This window comes from Haematobia irritans, chromosome 5 (assembly GCF_050003625.1).
Source record: "Haematobia irritans isolate KBUSLIRL chromosome 5, ASM5000362v1, whole genome shotgun sequence".
NCBI classification, from domain to species: domain Eukaryota; kingdom Metazoa; phylum Arthropoda; class Insecta; order Diptera; family Muscidae; genus Haematobia; species Haematobia irritans.
In genome coordinates this window covers 175,443,431-175,454,988 of record NC_134401.1, presented here as the reverse complement: position 1 = coordinate 175,454,988, position 11,558 = coordinate 175,443,431, and the positions used below count along the sequence as shown (strand labels likewise).

Sequence of the window (11,558 nt, the reverse complement as noted above, 5' to 3'; positions counted from 1 at the left end):
CTACCAGAATTATTGTTTGTTGTCATTGCCGAATATGTCCTCCATTTAATTGTGGAACTTTTTCAAGAAAATAATGTTATAGTTATTTGCATTATGTTCACTGAATGAACAAGATTTTGATAAAATATTAGATGGTCTACACAAAATGTGTCCAATCTTTTGTTACTTTGTGCTGCGAATATGATTTGGAAACTATTTAAGAAACGAAAATGAACTGGAGTTTTATTTTCCAATAGAATCTAAAAAGGGCATTTTCATGGTAAATAAACATCAGAGAAACAGCCATTAGTTTATCCTCTATAGAATACATTTACGAGTAAAAATATTCACATTGCTTTTGTATGCATATCACTGTTAATGCACATTTGCTTTTTAAACCGATCTAAATATTGGGGAAATTGAAGTAAAAAATACTATTTTGTTTTTTTTTTTTATTAGAAAGATTTGTTTTTATTTTAGTCATCTGTGTCTGATTTCACACCCTTTTATTGTATTTTTTTAGGAAATGGATCTGCTGTGTTAACTTAACTATTTCTTTAATTATTATATTATATATAAATATAATATATGTTTATTTATATATAATACAATTTTATACCAGCTTCAATTTTTATACCTAATAAGGCCTTGCTTCGTATAATTTCTTTTAATGCTCCTATAGTGGGTAGTGGGCGTACAAGACCTTATATATTCGATATATACTCCTCTACTACGCAATGTTTTGTACGTATTTGATATCCAAAATACGACAAAATAATTGTCTACGTTAATTGCTCGAATTAGAGTATTGTATCAAATAATTTACAAGTGCCTGTATGTCTAATTTAAACAAACACTATTGAAAACACTAAACCTACTACTAAATATATTCAAATTGGTATCTGGCATTTTCTTTTCAATAGCTTCGTAATCAATCAATTCCTTAATCTTCATGTCCAATTAGGCTCCTATTAAATTGTAATAATAAAAATAATATTTAAAGCAATTAATTTGGACGAACCAGAACCAGCCTGCATTGTTATCAGGCTAACATAAAAAATATATTCACAACTATTATTTATTAATTACCCAGCAACAAAAAATTGCAAGTTCTTCCTAAGTCATTACTTTTAATGTACATCCAAAAATGCTCTTCAACAGATGGAGATAATTTTCACTTCATAAGAAGTTATTTTGAGGTTTAAATTAAATTTTAACGGGTATAAAACACAGTAAGGAAAATTAAAAGAAAAGGCTTTTACTTTCACTTTCACTTTTATTTATTTTTGTTTTTATTTTTTCAAATGCTGAATAGCATCATATCATATATGATAAACCTATGTAATATTCATTGTTTCTGATCAGATTTAGTTAGTTTTTATATCAAAGTATAATTTTGTTTTTGTTTTTTTTTTTTTTTTTGATAATCCGTTACTCTATTGAGAAATTAAATTAAAGTTCAAATTTGACAAGTTATAGGGGTTTTTTCACTAAAATTTTGTTTTGTAATCATTTTGTCATGGAAGAGAGAATGTGAATCAATGCACGTATGCTAATAATTAAAAATGTAAAAGGTCTTTTGATTCTACATATTTTGATTCACACCCTCGTGATTTGTTTGATGTTTTGAACAACCCATCCTATAAGTTCGAAAAATAAACACTGTCGAATTCAGAACACCAAATTTTCATGTTTGTCGATTTGTCGAGAGTAGTGGAAATTGAATTGTGTGGATATCCGAACATGGGAGATAATTTCCAAATAAGTGTCATTATTTTACCATAATAATCAACATAAATAATTAGGGGTTTTGTGACATTACTTCTATTTAGAATGATCTATTTTGCTTTTATTTCTTGGTTCGAAGTAAAATGAAAATATCCTTAATGTAAAACTATTATAATGTATAGAGTTTAAAGTCTAAATTTATTTAATATATTCTTTAATATTGGCATTAGATACCTAAAAGAACCAACTTTCATATGTGGCTATCCAGTCATTAACACTCGAGTATTCGGGAAAACTCTCCACAAATTGTTCATATTTTGGTGTTCGTTTCTTCTCTTGATGAATCCAATGACCACCAATGCCAATTTCTAAGGATGGTGTATCGAACGTTCCACTGGTTTTCTGAAAATTAATAAACGCAATATGTACACTTTTGATGGTTTTGACATATTATTCGAAAATATTACCTCTACATCGATGCTGAAGTCTAAAGCTCGAGTTTCATCTTTACCATATGAGAAATAAATAAAATAAGGTTGTTCCCATTTTTCTCTTATCATTGTGTCATTGAAAGACCATTTCACTAACTTTACACCATCCTGGAGTCCTATGAATATGGTCATGTGATCTGGTCCTTGTAAATTAAATTCGAAATGTTTCGTATTTTCTGTATCCAACGGGTAGCTGCTACTCAAGGTCAATATTGGTCTAGATCCCGGCAAATTTGGATCTTCTTCGGTAGGTATCCAGAAACTACGCTCTCTAGCCTTATGCCACCTGTGATTATACAGAGGCATACCACAAAACATTTCCACATCGCAATATTCGCTAATTTTATGTTTCTCTCCAATTGCTTCAATATATTCTAAAAAACAACAAAAGAAATTATTAATAAACGTATGTAAGAAAAAATTAGTGCTACAAACTCCCACACACGGAGAAATTTATGTGAACATGAACCCTCTGGAAATAACCTACCATCGGCACTATTAATTTTACGATCTTGTGGATAAACATAAATTCCCGACTCTTGCAGCCGTGTACTGCCATCGGCATTATGAAGGGTTCGTTGGACATGCTAAAAAGGTAATGAAATAGCAATAGAACATTCCAAGTATTGCATAAGAACTACTTACGATCAAGGAATATCTTTGGGTGGCCGTTTTAGCTTTGTAGGGAAATCCAGCAGGTGTAACAGCTATAATAATGAATAGTAGAGTAATAGCTAGGAATGAACAAATGATGGTACGGGTTTTACGGAAGAAAAAGAACAAGGGCATCTGTAAAAATATTCTGATATTAGGATAGGACTTTTGAGAGTGATAACATTAAGATGAACGTGGTTACAACTATCATATAATAATCGTTACGGCTATGTAGTATCATATACTCACAATAAATCCAGCAAATAACAATGTCATAAATATGGCTATACCAGCCATTAAAATATCGGGATTTGATGCTGAGCCCGAGCGTCCCATCATTGGTATCATTGTCATGTAAGTAGCATGAGCTATGGACGTGTAGTACAGGAAGGGTAAAATCTGACAGATCAATGCAGCAATGGCAAACCAATAAGCACGCCGATGCCATTTCGTAATGAGGTTTATTATTAGGGCTGCAATATCAAACAAAACGGCCATCATACACATAAAGGAAGAACGTAAGCCAATGCAGGTGAGTACAATGGTTAGAATAATCAGGAACAGGCAATGGGAATGCATAAATAGCTGTATACGGAAACCCAAGCTAAGCTTATCCTGAAATAGGGGAAGCAAAGACATTAATGATTTTCAATCATAATGAACCAATAACACGTACCTTTTTAGTCTTTTCCAAATAGTAGGCTGGCAATATGCCCATTCCAAAGAACATTGGACAAAAGTAAAGACCTATAAGTAACCAGGTTTCTGAGAACCATGTCATAGGTCTTCCCACACCATCCATGAATACAGCAATCAAAGCTGCCAGTCCCGCAGCCAAAGCCAAAGAAACAATTTGGATGGCAAAAATGGTCATGTAACGCCTTAGAACAGCTTTCCAGGACAACCCAGATCGGGCATGCATGAAGAACAGAGATACACCAATGGCTATTAAGGCTATAACACAAACCACCACATTGATCACAATTCCTATGGTTTGAGTGTAGAAAACCATGAACCATCCAAGGAAATCGTAAAATATGACATGTCCTTCAGCATGATCCTTTAAGAGAATTAAGTTAAAAACGATGAAGATATCACTAATACAACATGCAAAACTCCATTAAATAGATATTGAAACGAAGGAAATGTTGTGGCCCTTCTATCAGTAGTGCTAATTATTTCGAAAAACTTTATGTAGTTCTTCGTATGCTTACCTCTGGGTTTTCCATTTCGGGAGCGTTAGCCACACCTTTGGCCAGAGCAAGGACGTTATCCCCTGTATTCTGCAAGGACTGTTTCGAAATAATATTGACTCGATCATATTCGGTGTGGTAGACATATCCATTGAAAATATAGGCCATATCGTATCCTTGAATGAAATATTGGCTTAGAAAAATGAAACTAATACCAAAGCGATATCATACCAGGCACACCACCATAATCACGGAAAATGCGGAAGTCAGTATCTGAGGGAATAATACCAGCTTGGAAAATTTCTTCACCCATAGATGTGGCAAATGGATGGGGTACTTCGCGATAATAACGCATTAACCATGGATGTTCAGGACCAGATTGAAATAGCACCTCTCGACCTCCACTACCAGCTGCATCCAAGTTTATTAGTGCCCTGCAAAGGAATTGGAGACAAAATTAATTCTTCATCTACATGATTTCAATCACGATCACGTACTTGCAGTTTTTGGCCCACTTATGCTGGGTTATAAAGGCATGAGAAGCCTGAAGGGGATTTTCTTCGGCTCCATTGAACAGAAACACTATAGGGTGCTTTAGAGGACCATCCGATTTAGCTATTACCCTCATCACTTCCAACATCACAGCTATCATGGAACCTGCATCTCCAGCCCCCGGACTTCCAGGTACACTGTCATAGTGGCTATTGATTAGTAAATAATGGTTACTGGTCGAATCTTTGGCGCTCATTTTGACCACAACATTCTGTATTGATTGGTACATATTGACCATGGACCAATGAACATAGCTACCCGTTGCCAATTGTACATCAACTTCGAATTCGAAATAGTCACTGGCCTGAGCTTTGACTTCTTCGATTTGCTGCAATAGAAATTCCACGGCTGTCACCTCATTTGCCACACTGCCCACTACCTTGGGTCCAATGCGAGACAAATTGATTAATTGCAATTCGGCCCGTTCAGCTATGAAGGCATCTGGGTGTGTGGCTTCATCTTTCCTATTGAGAGCATTGGGAAGATGATTTATTTGCGTTACCACCACAGCCAGGTAAAGTATTAGCCAAAATGCAGCAAAGAAGGGTGCATAGTACCACGGTATCTTTTTGGGAACCTCAAAATCAACTTCTATGTGATACTGCTTTTTAAACTGAAATACGAACAAATGAAATCGATTCACATTTAATTGTAAATATAGATACGAGTATTATTTAGATTCATGCCACATACTTATTAAAGTATGTGGCAGTGAATTAGCTAAAGGAAAGATGCAATTATCAGGAAAGTTTCAAAAAATGAACTTTTATCACAAAATTCTAAATGATGTTAGTTGGTATAAAATTTCGTTTATGGAAGAGAATTATTTTTTTCGTGCACATTAAACTTGGTAACATCTTCTTGTCGTTAACACCTATTTAGTACACAAAAATTTAAAGCAAAAGTAGATAGGCCAACTCAGAATAAAGTTGACCTATCAAGTTAATAAAAAAAAAACGTTCATGAAAAGTTCGTCCTGACTGAATACCATAACAACTAGATAGCGTAGCATGATTGTTTCATTGTGTCTTTCTTTGCCTTTATCGTTTATAGGCTGACGATTCAAGGCATACATTTATGATCCTCTGTGCCAATTACACTATTTTTTTAAAAGACCTCTTTGAACCCCAAGATAAAAGCGTTATTGCATACACTACGATAAAATTTGCGGGATATTTCTAATTTCTTTTCAAATTTATATAAAGTCATAAAATTGTGGCTGATTAGAATGGACAGTACAATAATATCAACTTGCTGGTATTTATATGAGTTTAGTACATTTCTCAAAAACGTTCGATTAAATTTGACACACGTGTTTAATGGTTATGGTCTGTGCCATATTTGTATACATTTTTAAACTTCTTTAAATGCGAAAAGGAGAATTTAAGTTTTTTGTTCGCAATCGTATAATTTTGACCAAATACTATAATAATCAATACCACAGTGTCTTGTAAGAAATGAATGGTTAGTGCGGATAACACCGAACTGTAACAAATCCTTTAATATGACATTAATTTTGAAAAATTAGATTCTTAAAAAAATTTAAGATGGTAATTTTTTTTTTAATTGTAAAAATTTGGGTTATGATTGAGGAGCTCTCTGTTGTACAGAAAAAAAATTCCGTAGTTAAACTAATCCTAAATTTAACTTATTTTAATTGGAACAAATGTATTTTCTTGTAGTTGAATTTTATCATTTTTATCGAAATTTTCCACAGCTTAATGAAATCTTACTTTTTTAAGTATGTCTCAAAAATTGTATGAACTAAACGTGAATATAAAGTTTTATGACCGTACACATAAGTTCAATATGAACTAAAGCAAAAGAAGATTTTCGTATGATTCGCAAAAATAGTAAGAATATTAAATGGTCATGATTTGGCGCCAATGATTTTCTTCTTTACTTTTAGTTAATTTTTTCTTCTATGAGATGATGTAATTTCGTGCAATTAAAAAGTACAACAGGACATTAAAATTTCCTGGTTTTAACAACGCTTTGTGGAAATCTCGAAATGTGGAGTAAAATTTAGTTCAATTTTCGTGCGAGGTAGTTCATTCTTCCTATAAAACAGTTCACTTTTTTTCGGTGTGTTACAACAAAATTTTGTTTATATTTGATTTTATTTAAAAATTAAAATCACAATTCAAATTCCCTAGATGATTGAAAGCAGAATACATTTCATTCTGGCTTGCGTAACGTTTCGGCACAGGACATTGAACAAATATTTTCATTTTGCATCATTGTATTCCATATCACTTGACTATTAAAAACTCAAGGTTTCCTTCTGTGCGTTGCAATATTGTAGACTGTTTGGAAGCCAAATATGAGTTGATATACTTGTTAGTAACACCTGATAATTGCAAAAACGGTTTTTTATCGGTGGCAATTTTAGAAAGTTTACTGCCAGCATAAATGAGTGTTAGGTTTTATTTTTAAAAAAGTTTCCACAAATACGTTTATCTACTGACTAAAACCATATAATTGAGTATTTTTACTACTCTTTTCAAAATATTGCCGCCGGATATTTCGCTGCCAAACATCGTATGATTGCAGGCAAAGTAGTATTTGCCATAGTATCTACACGAAATATTTCCATGTTTAATATTGTTTAAGATCTTTTGGGCTGTGGTTTTATTTTCTATGAATTTTTATGAACATTTAAAAAATATATGTGTTCAACAAAACAACACAATAATAAGTGAACCGTTCATTGATGTAATTGGACATCATAGAGCCGATCATTTAATGGAAAATGTTGCAGCAAAATCCATTTCTACATTTCCATAGGAGCAATATTTATAGAAAGTTTCGGTTGTTTATCGGACTTATGTTTTTTCATTGAACATAGGACTCCAGCAATCATAGTGATGTCCCATAGAATGATTAATACCGAAATTCGAGCGCACAGCAACCTTATGAGCTTTGTGGTTTTTGATATACACAACGATAGTTTTTAAGTCTAAAATCTACTATATTTAATTTCCATTTGTTATTCGTAGCAAAAATGAATCTCCCGTGTACTTTTTCACATGATTAATTTCAATATACTATGGAACACGTTTATAACGGACAGTTTTTAGGTGCCAATATTTTGTTTTTAATTTTCTATAGAAATGACTACGTTAATAACTCATTAAAAGTACAATGTTTATGACGAAGAAAAAATAGATTTCTTTAAAAAATTTAAATTTGTTAAATTGAAATTTATAAAAAATCTAAAACCAACAGAAATATAAAAAACTTGTCTTTCAACGCAAGTATTGCTAATCACATGGGAAAAGTCAAATTTTGTAAAAATTTTAGTATACCAAAGTCATTTTCACATGAAAAATGTATTATCATTGTCCTTCGCTGAGAGGGAATAATCCATCGCTTGAACATTTTAATGTTTGGCCGAGACTGGAATTAAACCCACGAACATGCTAGCCATGGCAGCATGATGGCTCTCCTCATACATATGTAAATGTCCTTTGTTTCGATAGTCCTTTATTTTGTTTAATTTTTTATTAAGTGGTATAATGGTAATTGATATTGCAATTTAGAAAAATAAAAAATGAATCTCTTTTCATTTTTTCTTTAATATTTGGTATTTTTATAAATCATCTCAGTTTTGAACTTTTTAGTGGCAGTATCGACTTAATTTTTGAAATATTCCTGGGATGTTGTCTTTTTAATTTTATGTACGTTAATTATTGCTAGACTCAGCAAGAAATTTAAAGACCTACACCCATTTTTGAAGTTGTTATCCTCTTCGCCTGAATTTAGCACGCAAATACACACACACACACACTCGAAATGCAGTTATCGCGACAGTTATTTTGTGGCAGATCCTTTTGAAAAGGATATGCAATCCGTTACCGAATGCCTTCTTTGGGGCTCCGTTTTTGCTCCTTAGCACTTTGTTTCGTTTAAGTTTTACTCTCAAGAAGACGTCCGCACGGTTACGAGTTTCATATCCAATTGAAGAATTTCATCAATGCTCTGTGTTTCAAATATCCAGAAAAAAAGTTCACATAGTGCCTAGTGGAGACTTCATCGTCTTATCTCAGGTCATAGATATCGAAATCGATAAAAATAATAATTGAATGTTAATATCGTCGGCTGAACACTAATGTAAGTTTGTATCGTTTTATCACAAACACGGAACAATGTTGAATGAAAAATTTTGTGCAATGATGTTGTTCTCGCGTCCGCAGTTATCTCATTGTACTATTTCAGTATCATTTTGAGCAATGTGTCATCCTCTCTTGATTAACAAAAAAAGTATTTTCATTTTATATTTAAGCTCAGTATGATTTTATTAGGGTTTGCTTGAGAGGGAGAGAGACCGAGAAAACTCAAATCACATCAAATAGGAAATAACCTCTTAATTCATTTTGCACAGCGTACACCAATCGAAAATCTATTGTGAGCATTATAAATGCTTTCAATATAACATTATAAGAAAATTCGGTATGCATTGTAATGCAATATCAAGAGTCTGTGCTCCATATATGGGAGAAACACTCCGACTATTTTTACAAATAAATAATTTGAACAGAGGTCCAAAAAGTTCCGAACATTTCTATCCCTAAATTATTTTGGTATTGATTAAGATTAGAGGTCTGAACGTGGCAAGAAATTCCCGCTCCACGAATTCTTACGGCAGAATCAAGTGAATCGTTTGCAAAGTGCAAAGCCTCTCTCCTGAATGTTCGTGAATGGGACTAAAATAAATATGTCGTACATGAGGGAAAAATAAAATCTATTCGTGGGTGTGCGTGAATAAAATGTTTGCAAAATCACGCTCACAATAAAGATTTAATTCATGTTCATATGCTAATCACGTTTAGTTTTTGCTGGTTTTGAAAATGTAGTAAGCCTCGTGGAATGGGTCACGTGAATTGTCGTCAGTCGTGTGCACCCTCAAAAAAAATCGCCTCTTTAACATATGTTCCAAACATATTTTGCAGGAAGCACATACTGCCGAAACATTAATATGTTTGTTTTATGTGAACATATTATATGTTTGGAAACATTTTGAGCCCAAAAATGTTATATGCTTGGAAGAATTTTTCCCAAAGACGATTGTGCTCATTCCCTAACATACTCGTTATTTTCACTTCCACGAAATATTTTAATTCTTGGCACCTTTTTCTGTAATACAAATAATGTTGAAGAAATTATTCACTTTTTTATTTTTTTAAATTTTACCTTTCGCCTGCACGGAGAATCGAACCGAGTACCATACAGTTTGTAAGCCAACACACTATCCACTGGGCTACGTAGCTGTTATGGTCACCAGCAGATAATTATCGTTATAAGTTACATTTATATAGCATAGTTTGCAGCGCCCACGAGCCCATGCAAACATAACATTATTTAACAGAAACAGACATTTGTTTGCCACGTGGAGCAGTGGCTAGCATGTCTGCCTTGCATGCAAAGGGTCGTGGGTTCAATCCCTGCTCCGACCGAACACTTTTTTTGTTGTTTTTTTTTTTTTTAATTTACACATTTATATTTATACTATATTAAATTTTTATAATAAAACTTCGAAATGTGGGTTATTAAAGTAGTGTAATACGTATAGACTGATCCACTTTAATGGCCTTTTTTTATGGGCTTTTTTTAATGGGCTTTTTTTAATGGGCTTTCTATGATAGGTCATAAGGTCATCCAAAAAAAATTTTCCCTGTATGTATGAGTGTCATTGTATTGAATGCATTGGCTGGCGGTGTGGTGCATGTGCATGTATCGTGAAGATGAGATAGGGATGGGGAGAGATAAGAGTTTGGCTGTTGGGAAAAGTGTGTGGAGTTTTCTGATCGCCTAGTATTGAACAATCGTTGAAACCTAGATTTGGTGTTTATTTATGTGCCATAGAAGAAGGGATAGGGTGAAGAGATAAGTGATTCGCTGTTGAGAATGCTATTGATTTGTTTAGCATTCTAAAATGGGAGACAAAGTGACCGTCTGAGATTCTGAAGAAATGCATGTGCATGTGTCGTGAAGATGAGATAGGGAGGGGGTGAGATAAGATTTTGGCTGTTGGGAAATTTTGTGTTATTCGATTTGATTTCTTGGTTGACTGTGTGGAGTTTTCTGATCGCCTAGTATTGAACAATCGCTGAAACCTAGATTTGGTGTTTGTTTATGTGTCATAGAAAAAAGGGGTAGGGTGAAGAGATAAGTGTTTCACTGTTGAGAATGCTATTGATTTGTTTAGCATTCTAAAATCAGAGGCAGAGTGTCTGTCCATGGGCCTTTTTTTTAATGGGCTTTCTATGATAGGTCGCAAGGTCATTCAAAAAATCTTCGGACTGAGAAATGAAAACGAATATTTGTGTTATTCGTTTTCATTTCTTGATTGGCTGTGTGGAGTTTTCTGATCGCCTGGGATTGAACAATCGCTTATAAAAGCCATATGCTCTCTGGAATTATACCACAGTTCAGAAAACGTAATTGAATTAGAATAAATAAATAAATAAATATGTCCGGTGCTATAGATGTCGTGTCCATTTTCAATGAAAAAAATTTAAAACGTATCCTACATATTAAGGATATGGTTACACATAAGGACTATTCTATTGAAGGATGCTATAGGACAACTACAAAGTATGGGGATTCTATAGTGCTGCGTTTGGTGGATGATCAAATCTTATATTTACCCAAAAGATTTAACAGCCTGGATGATGATACAATTCAACGTATAGATTCTGGAGAATTTTCTGTTTCAAAAGTGTCTATTTCAGACGATAAGGAGAATCCAATTAGCAGATTGGAGTTGAAACAGTGTTTGTCCTCCGATCCATTTTACGCACCATATTAATTATTAAAAGAAAAAAATGAAAATTTTAAATAAAGAATGAAATTCGAAACAAAACCATTGTGTTTTTTTCTTGTCAATTTTTAGAATTTGTCATAGGGTTTGAGAAACAACAAACATGCAATAGAAATCGCATTTCATAATGTATTGCTT

General features: G+C 33.2%; 2 protein-coding genes across 2 annotated transcripts in view; one reads left to right on the top strand and one right to left on the bottom strand.

The window, feature by feature from the left end:
* LOC142240974 (endoplasmic reticulum metallopeptidase 1) overlaps positions 1-11,558 on the top strand; it is a 69,467-nt gene that overhangs the window by 8,351 nt on the left and 49,558 nt on the right. The window lies entirely within an intron of this gene.
* Positions 1,802-8,579, bottom strand: LOC142238335 (endoplasmic reticulum metallopeptidase 1). Its single transcript, XM_075309946.1, has 10 exons — positions 8,323-8,579; positions 4,543-5,210; positions 4,277-4,479; positions 4,067-4,221; positions 3,529-3,912; positions 3,102-3,467; positions 2,844-2,987; positions 2,686-2,785; positions 2,175-2,572; positions 1,802-2,109 (listed from the first exon to the last, which is right to left on the bottom strand). The coding sequence occupies exons 1-10, from the start codon at positions 8,326-8,328 to the stop codon at positions 1,942-1,944; spliced, it is 2,592 nt and encodes an 863-aa protein (XP_075166061.1). The 5' UTR covers positions 8,329-8,579; the 3' UTR covers positions 1,802-1,941.